This window comes from Schistocerca gregaria, chromosome 10, assembly GCF_023897955.1.
Source record: "Schistocerca gregaria isolate iqSchGreg1 chromosome 10, iqSchGreg1.2, whole genome shotgun sequence".
Lineage (NCBI taxonomy): Eukaryota > Metazoa > Arthropoda > Insecta > Orthoptera > Acrididae > Schistocerca > Schistocerca gregaria.
The window spans coordinates 200,415,249-200,427,557 of record NC_064929.1 but is presented as its reverse complement, the minus strand read 5'-3'; the positions used below and the strand labels follow the sequence as shown (position 1 = coordinate 200,427,557).

The following is a 12,309-nucleotide window of genomic DNA, read 5'->3' as shown; positions in this document are numbered from 1 at the left end:
TTATTTCTGGCTGAGAAACAAAGCATCAGTTTCTGCAGCTCTAGCTTAAATATTGCACTAATAGTTACATTTTTCAAAAACCTTCATCCACTATTTAACCTCCTTAGAGTTGGAATGTAGAAAAATCCCTTAAATGACACCTACAGTAAAAGATCATCTCCAAATTTCAAGTTTCTAGCCTTAGTGTTTTGGGCTGGCCAATGATCAGTCAGTCAGCCAGCCAGCCAGCCAGCCAGCCAGGACATTGACTTTTATGTATAGATTCACCGTCATGTATTATGTAATTTAATTTTTAAGTTAGACGGTTGCATTCCATGCAAACAAATATTCAATGTTTTTCGACATGTTGGGTAGTGACTTGCATTTCTCTTTCTAGGTGAAATAGCATAAAACAGCATAAAAATAAAGTATTAATGAGCCTTCAGTTTCTTTAATCGTTTTAATAACACTTGAACTTAGACAACATAAGTATGTAATGGAATACTTATGCACAATGGTAAATGACATGTCTATACCAAGTAGTTGCCTCTGGTTTCTCTTTCACTGACTGTGAAATGAACATCAAAGTAAACAGAACACACTTCCCTTGCTGATTCATGAAAATTGCTTAAACTTTTGATTGAACATGTAAGAATATGCATAGCATTTTTACAGTTTTGGTTCAAAACCAGTGCCATCTCTACTATAAGAAATCCCCTTTTACTGGATAGATAAATCTACTCACCAAGAAATGGTAGGAGAACACAGAACGGTGTAGAGATTTGCAAGTTTTAGAAGCCAGTTGCTCCTCCTCTGGGCAAAAGGACCGAAAGAGAAGGAAAAGGATGGAGAAAAACGACCGGTGAGGTTTTGGAAAGGTGGAGAGTTGGGAGAAGTCTTTCCTTTTCATCCTATTCAGTAAATCTCCCTTGAGCAAGTGTTCTGTGCAACTTTTCCGAACTCTTCCATTTCTTAAATGTCAACAGTCCTTTCCTTTCTCCCCTCTTCCTTCACCTTCAACCCTTCTGCTAGAAGGAGCCACTGGTTCCAAAAACTTGAAAATTTCTTTACTTTGATTATTTTCTCCTGCTGCCACTGGGAGAGTAAAGTAAGCTATCCAATTACATTATATTATGAATAAATGATTTCTTTAGTTGGCATAAGAATAGGCTCTGCTATCTCTGACAGTGATATGTTGAAGGTTGTTCACTTTCATATGTTCGCTGTATTATCACGTGGTATCATGTTATGGAGCAGTTCTAAAAGAGGTACTTAGCAAAGAAAAGGATAGTCAAAATGATTGGTAGTAGAGGGGGTTGTTAGAGCATCTTAGAATGCCAACTCTGTTCATACACTGCCTCATAGGATTTTTGGTTAATGATGCAGACTCATTCTAGTGAACACTAGCCAAAACACGATTTGCATCTCAATAAAACTTCTTTAACCAAATTTGTACAGAGTTCTGCAGGCTTCATTTCGAGCAAGTGTTCAGCAGAACTGAAAAATGGGATGATGTGCCCCAGAGTTTCAAATCTTACGTTTGTAGGCTTCATTGTGCCACACTGATTTTATTCAGTACAGGAGCTGCTCCCAATAGTTCAGAGCCTACCACTGTGATGTTTACAGGTGAGTTCAAAAAGAAACCAAACTATTGCCGCTTCAGCTTTATCGCTTATTGTATAACATTTTAAGCACCGTCCCCTTCAAAATAGTCCCCTCTGCTGGCGTACACTGTTCTCATCATTTCCTCCAGTTATGGAATGCCTCCTGGAACACGTTTTGCGGGATGGTGCGCATGTTTCTCATTGCATTGTCCTGTATCTCCTCTATGGTTTGGAAATGATGTCCTATCAATTTTTTTTTTACAATTTGGGAAACAGGAAAAAGTCTGCTGGGGCTATGTCTAGAGAATATGGTAGATGGTGCGCAACATGAATGTTGTGTTTTGCTAGATAGCTGCAGACAAGGAGTGACACATGAGCTGGCACATTGTCACTATGCAACATTCTATTCTGGTTTTCCCCAAAATGAGGCATCTTCCTGTGCGCAGCATCCCTCATGCGCACAGGTGTTCCCTGGTAGACATCCTTGTTTACCTTCTGACCACGTGGCAGGAATTCATGATGGATTATGCCATTGTAGTCAAAAAATGCAACCAGCACCACCTTGATCTTGGCCAACTCGTGTTTTTTTTTTTTTTTTTTTTGATGAGGTGACCTTTTGCCTGCCCACTGTCCCAACTGCATCCTTGTTTCAGCATCATAGTTCATAGCCATACATCCATGTCTCGTCGTCTGCTATGATGTTCTGCAGAAAGTTTTCATTGTCATTAACTGCAGCAAGCAGTTCCTCACACATTTCAACACGGGTCTGTTTCTAATCTTCAGTCAACAAATGCAGTATGAATGTTGCACTGACGTGACACGTCTTAAGTTTTTGACTCAAAATTTGATGGCACGGTCCTACGTTGATGCCCACCTCCTCACCAACTTCCCAAACAGTTAAATCACGATTTTTGTGAATCACTGCATGAATGCTATCCACATGGCCATTATCTGTTGATGAGGAACGGTGTCCGGACTTGGAATCGTCGCAGGCTGACATTCTGCCAGTCATCTTCAGGTGCGCGGTCGCAGACTTGCGAAAACGTCATCCGTTCCGCAATATATAGCGTACTGTAACTATTCTGCGCATGCGTCGAAAACTTGATAGTTGAACCTCACTGCCCGTCAGCAGCGCCCTCACTGGTGGAATAGCGGACTGTGGCGACTGAGTTCTTAAAGCATTGTTCTTAAAGCTCCTTCATTGCACTAATCCAATGAGCAGGCTGTACACATGGCTACTTCAGCGGCTTTGGTTCGCTTGCTAATGGTCCAAGTGACAGAGGCAGATAGCAGTTTGTTGTCTAAACCTGTCAACAGGTGCACTGCAGGAGCTGCAGTGAGCTCTCTGCTGGTTGGCGCGCTATTTCAAAAGTTTGTTTTCTTTTTGAACACACCTCATATACTGCTGTAAGTATTATTTATATGAATTTTAAAATTTACCCCAGTGAAGTGCATGTTTAAAAACAACGTTTTGGTTTTGCAGCTGTCCATCAGTTAGACCGCGTGATACTTTACGTGGACACTACCGCGCGAGGTGAGCCATTTATTACTCTTTGAAATGATTATATCTGCTTATTATGAATTAAGTAGTGACACAATCTGACATTTCTTCAGCTCCCATGGGACCACATTAATTAAAATTTTTAAAAAGTGAAAAATTTGTGTTACCTATTTTGTTGCATGAGACTCTTTATCTCTAAATAACTACTGTAACTTACCTCCTTCTGAATCTGCGTAGTGTATTAATCTCTTGGTCTCCCTCTATGATTTTTACTCTCCACACTTACCTCCAGTACCAAATTGGTGATCTCTTGATGTCTCAGAATGTGTCCTACCACCAATCCCTTCTTCTTGTCAAAGTGTGCCACAAATTCCTCTTCTCCCCAATTCTATTTAGTGCCTCCTCATTAGTTATGTGATCTACTCATCTAATATTCAGCATTCTTCTGTAGCACCACATTTCAAAAGTTTATATTCTCTTCTCTTTCCTAAACTGTTTATCATCTATGTTTCACTTACATAAATCGCTACACTTTCTACAAATGCCTGCATAAGAGACTTTCTGACACTTAAATCTATACTTTATGTTTGTAAAATGACTTTTATCATAATAATATGATATTTATGTATGTGTTTGGAGAGAGAGAGGGAGAGAGAGAGAGAGAGAGAGAGAGAGAGAGAGATTGATTTATTTTTGATTGAGACTTTACTTTAAGATGTAACTGGTACTTGAATTTGGTTGCTGCTTCCTTAAATGATCAGCTTCTACACTGGTTGGTGACGTATTGGAGGAAGTTATTGTTCATTAAGATTTAAAATATGGCTCTGTTGGTTACTTGGCCGTATTGCAGATAGCTTTTAGCCCAAGTTTTCGTAGCTTTTCATACCTAAGGGACCTCTGTTACAAGTAAATAAGATCAGACAGCAATTTCCTTTTCATGAGAAAAGGAGATTGCTTGGCACACAAGCTTCCTTCAAACTACACGTCCTGCTACATCAAAATTGCTCAGTGGAGTTCAGCACCATACTATAAAACAAGAACAAAATCCAGTTACTGTTATTAAGAAATTATGAGAGGTTGTTATGTATTGAGTGAAAACTGTAGAGAATGCTTTTCCTTTCCTGTATTTTAGTGAACTTTGTACACTTACAGTTCCGTCGATTGATAGCTGTCGACGAGAATGAAGTTCACCTCCTTTTCCAAAAACAAGATATTTCTATTCTTCACTACTTTACTCAGTTTTATCACTAAAATAGCAGTTTTCATTAAATGTAACAATACGACATGAGTGACGGCCTAGCAACAAGCTTTCCACTAGATACAGATTAACAGTCCTCTTCAAGGTTGCTTCGTCAGGAAAGAAGGAAGGAGAGGGAAAGACGAAAGGATGTGGGTTTTAAGGGAGGGGGTAAGGAGTCCTTCCAATCCCGGGAGCAGAAAGACTTACCTTAGGGAGAAAAAAGGGCAGGTATACACGCACGCGTGCGCGCGCGCGCACATACACACACACACACATGCACACACACATGCACACACACACGCACACACACACACACACACACACACACACACACACACACACACACACGTAAAGCCAAAGAGGTTGGGCAGAGATGTCAGTCAAGGCGGAAGTACAGAGGCAGGGTGTATACATGGACAAGGAAAAAAACATTCCCTCATTTTTCCCGGATTTCCCAGGTGAAAATACACTTTTTCCGTGTTAAATGACAGTATACTTTACCTCGGCTCTGTAAAACTTATCAATACTTAGAATGTTTATGGTCTTCTACACAGGTGTAGAATTTGCAGACACTTTAGAAAACGAAACCTAGGGTGGGAAAAAAACACGTTTTGGGAAGATCTTTGATGTGCAGCAACATGTACGCTGCATTTCTTTGCTTTACGGAGGCATAAATTCGAATTCCACCAAACACTGCTTGTTACTTTCCGAAGCAATGAAATCGAGATTGCGACGCGCTTTTGTAAGCCAGTCATAGCTCATGTCACGTGATCTCGGCAGCTGATGACAGCACAGGACACGTAGTGTAGTCAGCCAATAGCAAGATCACTCTTAAGTAGCGCAACCACACAAATAAGAAAAGTCAATGGTTTAAATTAATATACATAGTTTTGCTATAAGAAAAACAAAGCGTTCACAGATAATATTGGTCTCGAAGATTAATAAGCTGCAAGAGAAGCTAAGCTTCCACATATAATGCTGATCATTTTGCACGTGCTACACTTTAAGATGCATCACACAAATGTGCCACTAAAATTTTTAATAACGACGTAAATGTCTGATCTTCTGGGCTCTAAATTCTTGTAGATGGTCGTCCTCAAAGAGTTGATTTTTAAATGAGAGTCAAACGCTCTGTGATATAAGACATTCATCATACATTCTCGCACATAGTTCATCTTGCGTAAAAGGAAATTTACTTTGAAAGTAACACTTTTCAAATCACCATTTGCAATATTTTTTCGTGACCTGTTAGAAAACTGGTTCATTTCACTGGCTCCCAGAGAGCGCCAGTTAACAGTCGTCACTGCGCCTGCGCAACTAAGATGACGCAGGAAGCCTGCATGCTCGTACGTGTAAAATATTAAAAGATTTTGCATTATGTCATAAAAGAAACAAAGAAACAAGACAGCAAAGGATACTTCAGGAGCATCGGAATTTCGTGAACTATACTAAAATGCATAATTCGGTTTAAAGTACACAATCGTATGGTCGGATTTGGATGTAAATTTTCTTGAGTATCTGTACTGTATTCTCGTGTTTGGTTCTGTATTATGGCATAATGCCATACGAGCTGCAAGATGGAAAACGTTCACTTGAAATGCAGCGAACAGATGAAACTAGCCAACAGTGTGAAAGATAACACTTCGTTTCAAATAAATTGACTGTCTCAGCGCAAAATATTAATAAAAAGCAAATCTCTCTAGCAAACCGACAAAAATAACTTCATTGTTCTGAAGGTGATTAATTCTGGACTGTCAGAAAGGTGGAAATAAAACCTGAAACTAACAACATATTTTAGCCTTGCTTAATTATGCAAACGTATTTTAATTCATACAGTAGGTCCCGGCCACAGAAATCCGTTTTGTTTTCATTTTATGTGAGAGCAATAAATGAAGAGGAAACAGCAAAATCACTATATGTAAACTCGTGTCACGTGGAGACTACCCACCTCCCAACTACAATTCAGACTGCTCTAGCATCAGTCCTGGATCTACAATATTTCCGAACCGGAACAATGTAGATAGTGGCCTCCAGCCACACATCTATAGCCAGAAGCGGGAGAACGTACTACTCATAGGCGACTCAACTGGCCATGCGCAAGAGCCCGCCCCCCAACTGCCCAAATGTAAACAGCTGTCATGTCACGCTCATCGGAGGCAATTTGTTGTTAGGAAGCACTGCATATTCTTCCTGAAGCCTTTGACACACTTAAGTTGTCAGACGCTTGTATGAGCACTTCGTTTTGTTGTTGTATATGGCGCATTTCCTTTGCGACTTGAGTTTTATTTTCGATTTTTTTTCTCTCGTCCCGGGGGGGGGGGGTTTGCTGTAGCATTATTCTGCAGAAGCGGGATACAGTAATATCCTTTGTTAGAGTATCGGTTCTTACCAATCAAAATCATAAAAATTTATCTGCTAACTAAAACAAGGAAAAGTTCTCGGAATTCTAAAAAGTTCCAGGATTTTTCCCGGTTTTCTCCCAGATGAAAAAATTCCCGGATTTTTCCTGAATCTCCTGGGTCATATACACCCTGAAAGGCAAAGATGATGTTGAATGACAAGTGATGTACGAGGGGCGGCAACTTGAAATTAGCGGAGGTTGAGGCCTGGTGGGTCATGGGAAGAGAGAATATATTGAAGGGCAAGTTTCCATCTCGGGAGTTCTGATAGGTTGATGTCAGTGGGCAGTATCCAGATAACCCGTATGGTGTAACACTGTGCCAAGATGTGCTGGCCGTGCACCAAGGAATGTTTAGCCACAGGATGATCCTCATTACCAACAAACACTGTCTGCCTGTGTCCATTCATGTGAATGGATAGTTTGTTGTTGGTCATTCCCACATAGAAAGCGTCACAGTGTAGGCAGGTCACTTGGTAAATCATCCGGGTGCTTTCACACGTGGGTCTGCCTTTGATCGTGTACACCTTCCGGGTTACAGGACTGGAGTAGTTGGTCGTGGGAGGGTGCATGGGACAGGTTTTACACCGGGGGCGGTTACAAGGGTAGGAGCCAGAGGGTAGGGAAGGTGGTTTGGGGATTTCATAGGGATGAACTAAGAGATTACGAAGGTTAGGTGTAAGGCAGAAAGACACTCTTGGTGGAGTGGGGAGGATTTCATGAAGGATGGATCTCATTTCAGGGCAGGATTTGAGGAAGTCGTATCCCTGCTGGAGAGCCACATTCAGAGTCTGATCCAGTCCCCGAACGTATCCTGTCACAAGTGTGGCACTTTTGGGGTTCTTCTGTGGGAGGTTCTGGGTTTGAGGGGATGAGGAAGTGGCTCTGGTTATTTGCTTCTGTACCAGGTTGGGAGGGCAGTTGCGGGTTACGAAAGCTGTTTTCAGGTTGTTGGTGTAATGGTTCAGCTATTCCGGACTGGAGCAGATTCGTTTGCCACGAAGACCTAGGCTGTAGGGAAGGGACCGTTTGATATGGAATGGGTGGGAGCTGTCATAATGGAGGTACTGTTGCTTATTGGTAGGTTTGATGTGGACGGATGTGGGAAGCTGGCCATTGGACAGCATATTCATTAAATTTCAAGCTTTCGCAACCCACGGTTGCTTCATCAGGAAAGAGGGAAGGAGAGGGAAAGACGAAAGGATATGGGCTTTAAGGGAGAGGGTAACGTCATGACCATGGTACTTGATCGTCGGGAGTATGTGGCTGAGGGACTGCGTCAGCTTTCAGACAACACTATATACAAAGTTTGCCAAGGTAATCCCATTCCTGATGTCCAGGCAGAGCTTCAAGGAATCCTCAGAACATTAGGCCCCCTACAAAACCTTTCACCTGACTCCATCAACCTCCTGACCCCACTGACACCCCACACCCCTACCTTCTACTTACTTCCTAAAATTCACAAACCCAATCATCCCGGCTGCTCCATTGTAGCTGGTTACCAAGCCCCCACAGAACGTATCTCTGCCTACGCAGATCAACACCTTTAACCTATTACGTGCAGTCTCCTATCCTTCATCAAAGACACCAACCACTTTCTCGAATGCCTGGAATCCTTACCCAGTCTGTTACCCCCGGAAATCATCCTTGTAACTATTGATGCCACTTCCTTATACACAAATATCCCACACGTCCAGGCCCTCTCTGCGATGGAGCACTTCCTTTCACACCGATCACCTGCCACCCTACCTAAAACCTCTTTCCTCATCACCTTATCCAGATTCATCCTGACCCACAACTTCTTCACTTTCGAAGGCCCGACATACCAACAATTAAAGGGAACAGCCATGGGTGCCAGGATGGCCCCCTCGTACGCCAACCTATTCATGGGTCACTTAGAGGAAGCCTTCTTGGTTACCCAGGCCTGCCAACCCAAAGTTTGGTACAGATTTATTGATGAACTCTTCATGATCTGGACTCACAGTGAAGAACAACTCCAGAATTTCCTCTCCAACCTCAACTACTTGGCAGAGATGTCAGTCAAGGCAGAAGTACAGAGGCAAAGATGTTGTTGAATGACAAGTGGTGTACGAGGGGCGGCAACTTGAAATTAGCGGAGGTTGAGGCCTGGTGGGTAATGGGAAGAGAATATATTGAAGGGCAAGTTTCCATCTCCGGAGTTCTGATAGGTTGGTGTCAGTGGGCAGTATCCAGATAACCCGTACGGTGTAACAGTGTGTCAAGATGTGCTGGCCATGCACCAAGGCACGTTTAGCCACAGGGTGATCCTCATTACCAACAAACCTTGTCTGCCTGTGTCCATTCATGCGAATGGACAGTTTGTTGCTGGTCATTCCCATATAGAGGCTTCACAGTGTAGGCATGGCAGTTGGTAAATCACGTGGGTGCTTTCACACGTGGGTCTGCCTTTGATCGAATTACACCTTCCGGGTTACAGGACTGGAGTAGTTGGTGGTGGGAGGGTGCGTGGGACAGGTTTTACACCGGGGGCGGTTACAAGGGTAGGGGCCAGAGGGTAGGGAAGGTGGTTTGGGGATTTCATAGGGATGAACTAAGAGATTACGAATTTGCTTCGACCCCAGGACACATTGGAATCCCAGGCAACAAACTTGCTGACAGGCTGGCTGAACAGGATACATGGAAACCACTTCTGGTGATCGGCATTCCAGTAACTGACCTGTGTTCGTTTTTACGTCACCAGGTTTTTTGGCTTTGGGAGACGGAATGGCATGGTCTCAGTACACACAACAAAATGTGTGCCATTAAGGAGACGACGAATGTGTGCAGTCCTCCATGCGTGCCTCTCGCAAGGACTCCGTGGTTCTCTGTTGGCTCCACATTGGCCAAGCTTGGGCGACCTATGGCTACCTCCTGCACCGTGAAGACCATCCTCAGTGTCAATTCGGTGCACGGTTGACAGTGGCCCATATTCTGGTGCACTGTCCCACTTTGACTGCCGTGCGACGAAATCTTCAGTTACCGCACTCATTGTCGCTAATTATATCTGACAACGCCTCATTGGCTAATTTAGTTTTATGTCTTATTTGTGAGGATAGGTTTTATCATTTGATCTAAATTTTACCACATGTCCTTTGTCCTTCTGTGTCCTCCACCCTAGTGCTTTTAGGGTGGAGGTTTTAATGTGTTGCAGAGTGGCTGGCTTTTCCTTTCTATTCTCATGTTCAGCCAGCCATGGTAATCTGTTTTGTCGTTTTAATCTCTTCTACTTGTTCTTTGCATTTCTGTGGTTTTCTTCTCCCCTTTTTTTCCATTTAAGTGTTTGTTACCCTTCCGTTGTTCTTGTAGTTTTTCCTTTCTCTCCATTTTGCGTTGTCACTCTTGCTTGTTTTATTCTCACCCTTGCGGCACTGTTATATTCAGAACAAGGGACCAATGACGTAGCTGTTGGTCCCTTCCCCCTCTCTTAAACAAACCAACCAACCAACTATTCATCTGCTCTTCCAGGTCGTTTGCTGTCTTTGACAGAATTACCATGTCATTGGCAAACATCAAAGTTTTTATTTCTTCTCCATGGATTTCAATTCCTATTCCAAATTTTTCTATTGTTTTCTTTACTGCTTGCTCTATATACAGACAGAATAACACTGGGGATAAGCTACAACCCTGTCTCACTCCCTTCTCAACCACTGCTTTCCTTTCATGCCCCTCTACTCTTCTGACCGGTTCTGTACAAATGGTCAATAGCCTTTTGCTACCTGTATTTTACCCCTCCCACTTTCAGAATTTGAAAGAGAGTATTCCTGTCAACATGATCAAAAACTTTCTCTGATTCTATAAATGCTAGAAATGTAGGTTTGCCTTTCTTTAATCTGTGTTCTAAAATAAGTCATGGGGTCAGTATTGCCTCACATGTTCCAGCATTTGTACGGAATCGAAACTGGTCTTCGCTGAGGTTGGCTTCTACCAGTTTTTCCATTCATCCATCACGAATTTGTGTTAGTATTTTGCAACTGTGACTTATTAAACTGATAATTTGGTAATTTTCACACTTGTCAACACCTGCTTTATTTGGGTTTAAAATTCTTCTTGAAGTCTGATGGTATCTCGCCTGTCTCATACATCTTGCTCACCAGATGGAAGAGTTTTGTCAGGGCTGGCTCTCCCAAGGCTATCAGCAGTTCTAATGCAATGTTGTCTACTTCCAGGGCCCTGTTTCAAGTTAGAGCTTTCAGTGCTCTGTCAAATTCTTCATGCAGTATCATATCTCCCATTTCATCTTCATCTGCCTCCTCTTCCATTTCCATAATATTGCTCTCAAGCACATCACCCTTCTATAGACCTTCTATATACTCCTTTCACCTTTCTGCTTTCTTTTCTTTGCTTCGGATGGGTTTTTCATATGAGCTCAATATTCATGCAAGTGGTTCTCTTTTCCCCATAGATCTCTTCAATTTTCCTGTAGGCATTATCTATCTTACCCCCTAGTGATACAAGCTTCCACATCGTTATATTTGTCCTCCAGCCATCTCTGCGTAGCCATTTTGCACTTCCTGTTGATCTCATTCTTGAAATGTTTGTATTCCTTTTTGCCTGCTTCATTTGCAGCATTTTTAGATTTTATCCATTTGTCAAAAAATACAATATCTTTTCTGTTACCCAAGGATTTCTACTAGCCCTCTTCTTTTTACCTACTTGGTCCTCTGCTGCATTCACTATTTCATCTTTGAAAGCTACCCATTCTTTTTCTACTGTGTTTCTTTTCCCTGTTCCTGTCAATTGTTCCCTAATACTCCCACTGAAACTCATTATAACCTCTGGTTCTTCCAGTTTATTCAGGTCCCATCTCCTTAAATTCCTACCTTTTTGCAGTTTCTTCAGTTTCAATCTACAGTTCATTACCAATTGCCCCTGGAAATGTCTTATGATTAAAAACCTGGTTCCTAAATCTCTGTCTTACCATTACATAATCTATCTGAAACCATCCAGTGTCTCCAGGCTTTGTCCATGCATACGACCTTTGTTCATGATTCTTAAACTAAATGTTAGCTGTGCTTTGTGCAAAATTCTACCAGGCAGCTTCCCCTTTCATTCCTTACCCCAGTCCATATTCACTTACTATTTTGCCTTCTCTTGCTTTTCCTACAATTGCATTCCAGTCCTCCATGACTACTAAATTTTTGTCTCCCGTAACTATATGAATTATGTCTTTTATCTCATCATACATTTCTTCACCTGCAGAGCTAGTTCCATATAAGCTTGTACTACTGTGGTAGGCGTGGTCTTCATCTACCTTGGCGACAATAATTCGGTCACTATGCTGCGCGTAGTAGTTTATCGGCGAACCTGTTTTTTTTATTCATTATTAAACCCACTCCCGCATTACCATTATTGGATTTTGTATTTATAACCCTGTATTCACCTGACCAGAGGTCTTGTTCCTCGTGCCACCGAACTTCACCAATTTGCAATATATCTTACTTCAGCCTATCCATTTCCCTTTTTAAATTTTCTAACCTACCTGCGCAGTTAAGGGATTTGACATTCCACACTCCGATCCACAGAACGCCAGTTTTCTTTCTGCTGATGACATCATCCTGAGTAGTCC

The 12,309-nt window shown here is 42.1% G+C and overlaps 1 protein-coding gene across 2 annotated transcripts in view; it reads left to right on the top strand.

The window, feature by feature from the left end:
* Positions 1-12,309, top strand: part of LOC126293718 (F-box/LRR-repeat protein 2-like) — a 111,920-nt gene that overhangs the window by 43,133 nt on the left and 56,478 nt on the right. For both annotated transcript variants that reach the window (XM_049987029.1, XM_049987030.1), the window contains one exon: positions 3,067-3,117. In XM_049987029.1, the coding sequence (XP_049842986.1) occupies positions 3,067-3,117 (51 nt within the window). The remainder of the gene's footprint in view (positions 1-3,066; positions 3,118-12,309) is intronic.